We start from the raw sequence: 11,197 nt of genomic DNA, 5'->3' as shown, positions 1-11,197 counted from the left end.
GTGCTGCCACATCCCTTCAACCTTTATAAAAATATCTGTGCAAATATTATGGATCAACATTAATTGCCGACTTCATTAATTGCCGTTTCTGAAGCTACACATGCACATACTTTTATGAATTATGCATTTTGTCTCACAATATTATTTTGACTCTTCACAAACAAATATTTCTAGAGGTCTACTGGTACATAAAAACTGTTCTTCAGTACAACAGATGTATTACTGTTATCTTTATTGTATATATGTAACGCCAACATGTGCTGATTGCATTGATTAGATACAGACACACAGACATATGAACATGGAGTGTGTTGCTTTCCATTCAAGCCATGTAGACCAAAGTAAGTGAAACCTGCATGATCTCTCTCTCACTCAAGACTACTGAGAGAAATAAATGTGTACTGTATATCAATTGCACTTCACTTGCAATGCACAGCTGTAGGCCTACTGGAAACAGAACAACACTGACACCCAGTGTAAGTGATGATTACAGCAAAAACAAAGAATATACACCCGTCTCTTCTTTCATTTGACTGAACTGCAATTTTTTATTTTCATTGAAATTTCACTTTGCAAAAAAAAAAATGCTATTCTTCACCACCTTCAGCAGCAACATAGCCTATAGTAGACCCATTTTAGGTCAAACTATTTACATACAATTTATATGTTCAATCAAGCTAATGTTATTAGGACTGGAATACAACTCCACAAAGCAATCACAGGTGCTTGTGTGTTTCTGAGTGTGCTTTGTGTAGGCCTACGTGAGTGACTCCCGCTGGACTGAGGCCTCTTTTGATGCGATGCGGTTCGACAGCCGTGAAGCAGCTCAAATCAAGCGAGTGGGCGGCTGCAATTAACCCCCTCTCGCCGCGTGAGTCCACTCATCATTGCCTGGAGTGGAGGGGGCTGTTTGCCCACACTGGACGTGTCGCGGTCGACCATGTGCTTTCGCTCTGCGGAGTCCCCTCCTCTGCCGTACACTAAGAGGACTCTCAGCGATGCCTTTGTGGAAAATGGGCGTCACCAAACCAATTGGCCTGGGCAGCTCTGATTTCTTCGCTCATTCTCTCCTGATACAGCCTAAACATTCTTGTTATTAAAGAACAGAGACGTGTGTACGATCATTCGTCACTGCCATTTGTGTGGTTACTGTAGCTTGGATCAGAATGTGGCGCCTTACAGCAGGCTCAAACCGCACACGCACAATTTCATGAAGGACGCAGAAGAATTTAGATGCAAGAGTTGTTTGGGAATCAAGTTTTGAATGCATTTGACTAAATACTGGACTGGACGAAACCATGTTTTGCTTATTTCACTGAAATAGGCTATTGTACTCTTTAATTACATTGTAATTGACGGAACATGTTAATGTTGTCAAATGAACAACAGAAATCGTATCTTTCTTCACTGATATTGTACCTCTACAGCTCTGTGGTACCTCCAAATGTTAAATATTTTTAGTTTTACTAAATCAGTGCACTTACCTCGATGGTCATAAGCCATTTTGGCAACTTCATGTCAGTAAGTACTTCAGATTCACTGAGTTTCAAGCAGTTCAGTACTACAGATTCAAGCAGTTTTGGTGCACAAACAGTTTACATACTTTACAGTGTCATTCCTGTCACATCTATCAAATGACAATGGTTTATCTATAAAAACTGTAAAAAAAAAATCTCCAGGAAGAATAGCAGGCCACATATTTCGATTTGTTGCAATAGACAACTTATAAGTGTTGGATCTAACTTCTCTCTCTTACTGTCAACTCGGGACATGTGGGTCAGGTGGCATGGAGCTGAAAATGTAATAGGATAGAGATAAGATGTTCCTCTTGCACATATATACAATTTGGAAGGGTAAAATCATCACCCAGAGATTTATAGTGCAAAACTCTTAAAGGGACACTAGGCAACGTTTTCGTGTTAATTACTCATCTTCGTAAGTCGGTATATGGTTAAATGACTCATTACAGGGCGAATGAAGACTCTCTCGCCCGCCCCTATACTACTTGTAGGAAGAATATCCCGCTTGCAAGTTCAGTTACACATTTCAGTTACACATTTCAACCTTCAGCTTGCTTCTGTATGGAAATCTTATATTACATAACTGCAGAAATGATGAAAATGTTATTGACAAATTATTTTGCTCAAACAAGTCAGCGCTGAAATGTGTGTAAGAGTGTGCGTAAGTTTGTACCTATAAGAACAAATCCCAGATAAGAAAACACTGATGCATGTCAGACTCTTCATGACGGTAGGAGTGGTTGGGGAATTAGGCCCACCGACCCCACACTAGGGGATCAATACAAACCAAGTAGGTGTTACAGTGCAGGCCACAAGCAAGAAAGATAACAACAATGTACACAAACAACAAACAAACAGCATCCAAAAGTACACAACTGTTTTTAAAGCTGCAGTTGGCAAGATTTTTTTGACCATATTCACTGAAACCGACACTATGCTCCGACAGAACAACATAAATCAGCCGGTTTTAGAAAAAAAAACCCGCACTTCTACCTCCACCTAGAGCCTGTTATTTGTTTTGCAAAAATCCATAGCTCCCGGTTCTTCTGGTCCAATCAGAGCAGGGCTGTGTGAGATCTGACTGTCAATCACAGTCTGGTGCAGTCTGGTGCGCACTGACGAGCACAAACTCGATGAGAGGGTGCTCGGTGGTAGTGGGGGAGGGGCATGAGAGTTGTAAACATTCAAAATTTTGGCTAAGTCCCCTCAATCTGTCAGACTTGCCAACTGCAGCTTTAAGAGACAAGTGTACTCGGACGCTAGGGTATCCATACCCATACACAGAACAGTGAAGTGTGGACACATGTTCTGTAATGCATTATTATGACAATCTGCAATGCGTTATTATGACAATGACTCTGGCGCCATCTTCTGGAAGACAACAAGAATCTCCATTCTATTTATTCTATCGTTCCATCCTATCTTTACCCAGTTTGACTAAAGCAGCAGTAGAGTTTTGGCTGCTGCAGACGATGATTGCCCAGGAGAGTGATTATGTGTGATCAGCAGATTAAGTGTGAAAAGGCTTGTAGAGCTGTGACGAAGTGGAGAAAACATTTTGGCAACCACAAGCAGCTTTCTCTACACTTGTGTGCCAAATGACGATGCCAAAAGCTCATCATTCGGTCATTGTGGGAAATGTAATCAGCATATGCAATGCATATACATAAGCAAGGTGCAAAGACATACAGACAAACAAGGAGACACATAATCTTTTAACAGAATCAAATCAAATTTACTGCCTTGCACAACAGACAAGGAAGGAGGAAGTCATTTGTCCCCAGGGCCATTGAACTGTTCAATGCTTCACTTAAGGGAAGAGGAGAGATAGACTTCTCTGCATAGTCTGTCTGCCTCTTCACCCCCTTCATGTTTGAATACTGTCTGTCCACTAGCCGCTTTTTACCACTGTCTTTCTGCCTCACTGTTTGCGTACTATATTAGCACATTAGCACATATGCATAACCCCTCCCTCCATGCCATAGCCAAACTGTGGCCACACGTATACCTTTTCTTAAAATAGTTATATATATATATAGATATATAGACTCTATTCTTGCACTGTTGAACTGTTGGACTTACTCATTTGCACTATCACCATGACCACTATCACCATTGCACTATCACCATGACACTCACTCACACAGAGCACCTACTATGCACAGAGAATCACAGGCTCAGTCCCTGCCTCAGTCATTGCAAGCGCCTCTTGATTGATTAATCACCACTATGTGGATACTGTTTTTAGAATTGATTTAGATTAAGTGTTAGTTAGTATAATTTGTATTTTAGTATATTCTTTATCTTCTACTGTCCTTATTGCTTAGTTGTGTTTTTATATTATATACTTTTAATTACTTTTTCTGCTGTTAGTGAATGTGTGTGTGTTGTCTGTATGCTACTGAGACCTTGAATTTCCCCTGGGGATCAATAAAGTATCTATCTATCTAGGTGTTTTTGAATACATAATTGTTTATGCTCCTTACCAGAGTTCATGGATAGATGAGCTGGGGCCCCCTGTCAGTGCTGGGCCCGCAAAAGTGCCCTTGCTCAACTGTACATCACCCAACAGGAGCAGGATGCACTCTAAATCTAATTCTGTTTCTATTGCATTTCTAATTTGAGCTTGCTTCAGCTTCGGAGAGCAAGCTACACTCTGGGGGCTAGAGTGGGTGCTTTCTTGATCAGCTGGGTGATGCTAGCCTACATGTCCACATGAGGTCACCACTGAGGTGGACACCGAGGTATTTAAAGGTGCTCTCCACCTCACACTCCCAGATTCCTCATATCCACAATCAAGCCTTTCAGTTGGGTTACTACGTCCAGGACGGTACGGTATGGTGGCCAATTCATGTGTGAAAATGCTTCCTTGTCCTCCCTGAAGCACTCTTTCAGTTTGTTAATTAATTAATCAATTAATTAAATTAATCCTGGTGTGGTCATGTTGTCTAATAACTTCGGATTTACTCTATTCCAAAGTGAAGGGCAGGCCAAGAGTATGAAATACATAAAGAGATGCACTCATCATACATAGTGCCCGCTGCACAAGCCTCGGGCAGTTTAATAATCTGGAGTTGTCTCAGCTGGACTAGTGTAGTGGGCCCAGCAAAGTTAGCCTGCCAAATGAAGTCCTACCTGAATTGAATGACCAGGTAATCTCATCAATGGATTTTTGAAAATGTTAAAGAAGTTGAAATGCCTTGATATTTAATTCGAAATGGAGATCATATAGGAGGGTCAAGATATGGTGACCCTCTACCTGATTGGACATTTTTGTTATGTGAGCACACAAACAATCCTATGAGGTGAGGGGGGGGGTAAATCATAGGTCAAGCGTTTGCTATGGCTGAATTATAACAGCCAAAAGTGATACCAAATGAGAGATGTGCTGCGACTTTTTTCTTTGGCCAGGCAGTCTACATGTTCGCCTGTTGGCCGACAGGAGGCATACTTTCCCAACATTTCAGTCTAACCAAATCCCCCCATCTAGCTCCGAGTAGGCTACTGGTTCGTGGCTCGGCTGGCAACCCCATTCGTCTCGTCTCTACACACACAAGCACATTCGAAACATGGCGGATAGGCACTACTAACCCACATCAGAAAATACACAAACCCACCTCAAGGTAAACCCACTTCTGGAGCATGCAAGTGATTATAATCAGTTCCACTCCCAGTCTCTTCGTTGCACATGAACGTTCTGCGTTCTAGGCGATTTCCCGGTGCATGTTTCAAACACGCTGTCACATTTGTTTGGTAGTTCGCAACATTATGGCTCATGGCTAAGAAAACAATGTTAGCTGGGTTCCCGCTATCACGTAGCTTAGCTTATTAAAGCGTAATAGCTGCTGTGAAGCATGCTCGGCGTATTCGTTTTGTGTTGAAGCGCGCCGTTGTATTTATTGTTCTTGGGTGCCCAAGTTATTTACGCACAAACTGAACACGACGCGTGACTCAACCCTCCCTGGTCAGCTCCCCATTATAACATTAGTCCAGTGTTCGGGCTTTGTGTTTTGAAACGGTAGCCTACAGCTCACGCTTTCTTTTAGGTAACCTCAATTCAAAATATTTTTTTATTTTTTTTTATAATTCATGACCTCTTTGATACTACTGTGACTTTTTGTTACCTGCTTCAGGAAATCAGATTGCTGTTCCATCTTAATCTGACGCTAGCTAATCAGTTAGCTGCGAATGGGATAACTGTCCCAGGAATATAACGTTGCTCGCTCCTGTCAATTTTTTTCTTGGGAAGAAGGAAGAGGGAGGGAACTGCTCGCCTATGTTTGGACGCAATCCCTTGAGTTGGCGCAAGAAAAAGGCGCAATTCTTTTGAAAGAAATCACAACTGAAGGCGGCACATTTCAACAGTTATGCAAGATTGAGGTAGGTAACATTTTTTAATCACCGATGTTGTTTGTCTTTCAGTTGTAATTCAGCCTTCAAATGTTGTAAAATAACGTCGTTTTTCATTATTATCCTTCGCCCATGCACGCTTCTTATTTAATCAACTAACGCTACGATTGTTAAAACGGAATCTGTAATCAGATAACATTACTTCTTTCGTATCTCACTGACTGTTCATAATAAACAATCACAGACTAGCCATGTCCCCCCCCCCCCCCCCCCCTTAGCTTCGGTAGTTCGAAGATTTACTCTTCTCCAGACAAAACAAATGTTCCCTCTCGGATGAACTGTCTATGACACCCTCTAATTGTCTGACCTGTTGACCCACACGTCTGAATATAGAATTGAATTGACTGACAATAACTCCTTTGGGGACAGACACACCTCTATCTCCGGTGTGGTGTCGGCATTCCATTGCTTACTAGACCTAAAGAGCGAGAGGGGAAATTAATTTCCATGTTTATTTTTGCTATGCAAATATCTTCTTATGTTCAGCTCTCTTGTATGACTGACCTCCTGTTCACTGGGACAAGAGGGGTTGGGGATGACCAGTGTTTGCCCTTAAGCCTGTGGCTGTGCATTGGCATACGGGGAAAAATCCCCTCATCACTTTCTCTATTGCTTTCTACTCTCAGGGTGCATCTCTGTTCAGGGATTGGTTATAGCTGGACAATGAAGAAGCCAGTACCACAAAAAGGTAAGATCATGCTTACTTTAGTCTAACAAGTTCAACATGAACAAATGTTAATGATGGTGAAATAGTTGTGAATATCTTTCATGTCATACCATCTTTCATCAGATAAGAGATAATAAAAACATCTCTAATTATCAAATGACAGAGAGTTTCTACATTGCATAGTAGGGGTAGACTAAGTTCTCACCATCTCTGCACAGCTATTGAGTGGAAGGATGGAAGACGAATCAAACATCCACGCAGCGGCCGACCGTCGCGGGTGCCATCTCAATACCAAGGTACAAACCACCATAACATAATATCAGTGACAGGCTGGAATCACAAAATATGCTCATCACATTTCCTCTCGACTGCATTCATTTATTGTAAATAAACAAACAGGTTAACTCTCCTGTTTAACAACAGTTTGTGTACTTTTCCCATCAGGAAATATCTCCACTCAAAAAAGCAACCCTTTTTATCAAGTCAGATACAGTAGTCTCTGTCTGTGGATTTTGAGTATGAAACACAAAATGATTAGTGACATGCAGCCATCCAACTTAATTCAGTACCTGAGACAACTAGCTGTGTGTTGGTTACAGACCCTGCAGTTTTGTTCTTGTAAATGGACTGCATTAATTGTCTCTTCTCCTGATGTCCAATCAGCAGGCCACTTTAGCTGGGACAAATACCTGAAGGAGACGGGTGCTACTGCTGCTCCAGCCCACTGCTTCAGACAGGTTAGTGTCAACCACTCGCTACTCACCAAAACCACAGGGTTTCCATGATGCTGTGGACCAAACGTGAAAAGAACTGGAGCCGGTTCCCTGATAACGCTCACTCTTAGCGCGCTAAGAAGACTCGAAAGATATATCTTACCAAAGTTGTTCATGTTCCTAAATGTGTTCCCCGAAGTGTCCCTTAGGAAGCTTCTTAACATGCTGCCTCTTACGTTCGACGTTACAAAGGCGCTGTCCCAAGTGAAGGTGCTGAATTAGTTGGCATCGATTGCTCAGGAGTCGATTTTCCACTTCACGCGAAGGTGCATGATGGCGTTAAGAAAGACAACACGTTCTATGCAAATGAAACATTCCTCAAATTATTCCAGTAACATTTATTTTAACATAGTTTAAGTTATCAGTAAAATATACACTATTAATTAAATTAATTCAATTAAATTGTCAGTAATATGTTCACACGATATGTTGTGACCTGCACGTTTATGGCCGCGTATCCCTTTCGCAATATGTACGCCTGATCAATCACTGATGGATTGGCGATAGGGATGAGTGTGCCATCCACCAGGCCCAAGACTCAGGGGATGCCAGCAATGGCATGACAGCCCTGGTGCACCTCCTGGACCTCCTGACGTGTTGCCAGCAGCCGGATGTAATCCCCGGCATGGCGCAGAAGGGCGTTGGTGACATTGTGGATGCACCTCCACACCGAGGTCTTGCTTAAGCCGTAGCCCTCTCCCACGACCACGATGAAGCTCCCTGTAGCAAAAAACCTTAGCGCTGCAAGCAGCTGGACTTCAGGGCTTAAAGCAAAATTCTGTCGCGTTAGCCTGGCAAGCGCATGTTTGAGAAGGTCCAGCAGCTCCATAATGAGTTGTCTTGGGAGGCGAACATTTTTTAATATAGCCACGGCAGGCAAAATGTCAAAAGGGCTTAAGTTTTGCCGAATAAAACAATTGACATGGACTAAACGGCTCTGCCGGCTCCTTTTTACGTTACTCGTTACTTTTACGTTACGTTGCAGACGTACGTCTGTTCCTAAATGTGTAGGCCTACATAAAGTTCTACTATGGAGGACATAACAGGTATTTCTTTTGTGCTCTTTATTATAAAAAAAATGCCACAAACAGAGCACTTGACAAGAAAACATTGGGCTTATAGGCTTCAACACCACCACTAAAGCCCTATGAAACAATATCAAATAACATAGCCTCGCTACATCTTGGGCATATAGGTGAACACAAAATGTATGAGGGCTTATTTTATAGCCTTATACTCTTTCATTAAACAGGCGCTCCTCCGAAATTTGGTGCAAAGCTAGTGCAAATCGTATCAATAGGCTGGCAGTTGAGTTAACGGCAGAAGACAGAATCAGGGGACCGTGTAGGCTAGGCTACAACTAACACTTACATTCCTCCCCTTAGTTTCAACGAGTTCGAAGTAATGTGAATAGGCTACCTCCATCCCTCAGAAGTTAGCGTTGGCTTCGTCTCGCTTTGTATGATTGCTTTTCATTGCCACCAGCCTCTGTCACGTACCGTGTGGAGATATAATTGCACTTCATGCTACCAGCCTCTGTCACGTAGGCTGCCGTGTGGAGCTTGTGCCTATTGCGCAAGCGTGCAGCTGAGAAAGCAGCGTCGCTGTCAAATCTGTCCCTGGGAAAAGTAACGTTGCACCGATATGAAAAAGGAACTACGTTACGTTACCAAATTTTCAGTAGTAACGGGTTACACAACTTTTTACTCGAAAAAACAGTTACGTTACTGTAACTTGTTACTTTGTAACGCGTTACACACAAGACTGCTTCTGATACAAAATATTGTAAAGTAAACTTCATAAATAGGCCTGTATCTGATTGCAAACATATTTTATTATTAGTCTTATGTCCATAACATAAAATCATCGTTGAGCCACAACATTGTCAACATACCATAGTTTGACTTGTACTGCGCTGCGCTGATTTCTAAAGACTGCTGCACAGTGGCGGCAACTAGCGTCTTGAGCTCAAACAACGCTAAGAGAGACAGGGCTTAAATTTCACTGCGGGATTGCGGGTATTGCGCATAATTTGTTCAAGTCCCGCAACTCTAGCCATCATAATGCGAGAAATTCCCGCATACACTTTTACAGCCTGTCTGATGACGTTAATATAGCCTAATCATTAAGTGGCGAGTTGAATTGAACATAGCCTCATGCAGACGCACACACACACGGAGAGAGAGAGAGAGAGAGAGAGAGAGAGAGAGAGAACCACTTTGCGCTTACGCAAATAGGCTACGCTACCATGGCAAACTTTTACATCTGGAAAGAGCTCCTTGGTAACGATCCTGCTAGCTCAGGTCACGTCAACACTTCATCCCAGAAAGATTGTCTTCGACATGTTAGTTTTTTGAACATTTATTGTATCTAATGACATAGAAAACATAATAATTTGCATACACATACCGCACTATGCACAACTTTTATTCACTAGCGACTATAGCCTAAAACCGTCAGGTTGAAGGGGGGCTAATTACTCCATAGAATTACTCTCACGTATTTTCAGTGAGTAAGTGACAGGCACTCAATTACACCTACTCATCAGCAATGTGCACTCAATTGGACCTACACACCACATTAAAGATATGCCTAAGTGTTATAGGTTAAACGTCAATATGAGGCATTCAAATTACTAAATATGTTTAGCTACTAGTAATTACTAGTAAAATGCTAAATGCATTATTAAATAAATACACTCTATATGAATTCAAAAATATATGATAGAAACATATCACATAAGCTATCATTTTCAGTGTGTGTTTGTGTGTGTGGAGAGAGTCAAGCAGAATCTAGGATGTACACTGTTGTGAATGATCCCACTACAGTATATATTACTGATGACGTCAGGGTGGTGGGGGCCCCAAAATCAAACACTTTTTTTAAAAAAGTATCGAAGTATTGAAATCGCAATTCTTGACTTGGTATCAGAATCGACCCCCCCTCCCCCCCAAATTGTGTAAATCCCCCCTACATGAATAACCTAAGGGGGGAATTCCCCCCCATTTTGAAAAATGAATTTTAAGCCCTGAGAGAGCTTACGAATGGTCCAGACCAACCTTATAAACGTGTGACTTACAGAATATACTGTATACTTTACGTACGAACGCGTACGAACGTGTCGTAAATCGTGCCATAACGTTAAGAGAGAGATTAAGGAATAGGTTAAGAACTACTTAGCGATAAGAACGTTTTGGGGAACCGGCCCCTGATCCATCTTACTATGTTGGTGGACGTGTTCTGTAGAGAGACATCGTTGACTTTGCTGCTCGGGCTGTGATTGGGTCCCTGTAGGCTTAATGATCTGGTGAAATCACACCTGTAAAGGTTTTTAGTTATTGTACAGTATGCCCTTATGTGTTGATAGATAGATAGATAGATACTTTATTGATCCCCAGCCCCCAGGAGAAATTCAAGGTCTCAGTAGCATACAGACATCACACACGCATTCACTAACAGCAGAAAAAAGTAATTAAATGTATATAATATAAAATACACAACTAAGCAATAAGGACAGTAGAAGATAAAGAATATACTAAAATACAAATTATACTAAATAACACTTCATCTAAATCAATTCTAAAAACAGTATCCACATAGTGGGTGATTAATCAAGAGGCGCTTGCAAAGACTGTGATTCTCTGTGCATAGTAAGGTAAGGTAAGGTGCTCCGTGTGAGTGAGTGTCGTGGTGATGGTGCAAATGAGTAAGTCAAACAGTGCAAGAATAAAGTGATAAATAGAGACCAGCATAAAATAAATATGGACATATCAGCGCGTAGGCAAGGTAATATAAGAAAAAAACTATATCTATATATATCTATATAT

General features: G+C 41.6%; 1 protein-coding gene across 5 annotated transcripts in view; it reads left to right on the top strand.

The window, feature by feature from the left end:
* The first annotated feature begins 5,035 nt into the window (after positions 1-5,035).
* The window catches only part of LOC121720483 (polycomb protein SCMH1-like), a 39,213-nt gene continuing 33,051 nt past the window's right edge, over positions 5,036-11,197 (top strand). For 2 of the 5 annotated variants that reach the window (XM_042106586.1, XM_042106582.1), the window contains exons 1-5: positions 5,042-5,143; positions 5,770-5,900; positions 6,557-6,618; positions 6,816-6,893; positions 7,261-7,334. In XM_042106586.1, coding sequence (XP_041962520.1) covers positions 6,594-6,618; positions 6,816-6,893; positions 7,261-7,334 — 177 coding nt within the window. In that variant the 5' untranslated portion in view covers positions 5,042-5,143; positions 5,770-5,900; positions 6,557-6,593. Of the gene's footprint in view, positions 5,144-5,665; positions 5,901-6,556; positions 6,619-6,815; positions 6,894-7,260; positions 7,335-11,197 lie in introns of those variants that run through there. The other 3 variants (XM_042106584.1, XM_042106585.1, XM_042106583.1) reach the window with 3 other exon arrangements.

This window comes from Alosa sapidissima, chromosome 10 (genome assembly GCF_018492685.1).
Source record: "Alosa sapidissima isolate fAloSap1 chromosome 10, fAloSap1.pri, whole genome shotgun sequence".
NCBI lineage: Eukaryota > Metazoa > Chordata > Actinopteri > Clupeiformes > Clupeidae > Alosa > Alosa sapidissima.
Note: the sequence above shows the minus strand (reverse complement) of the source record. Positions and strands in the feature narration are given on the sequence as shown.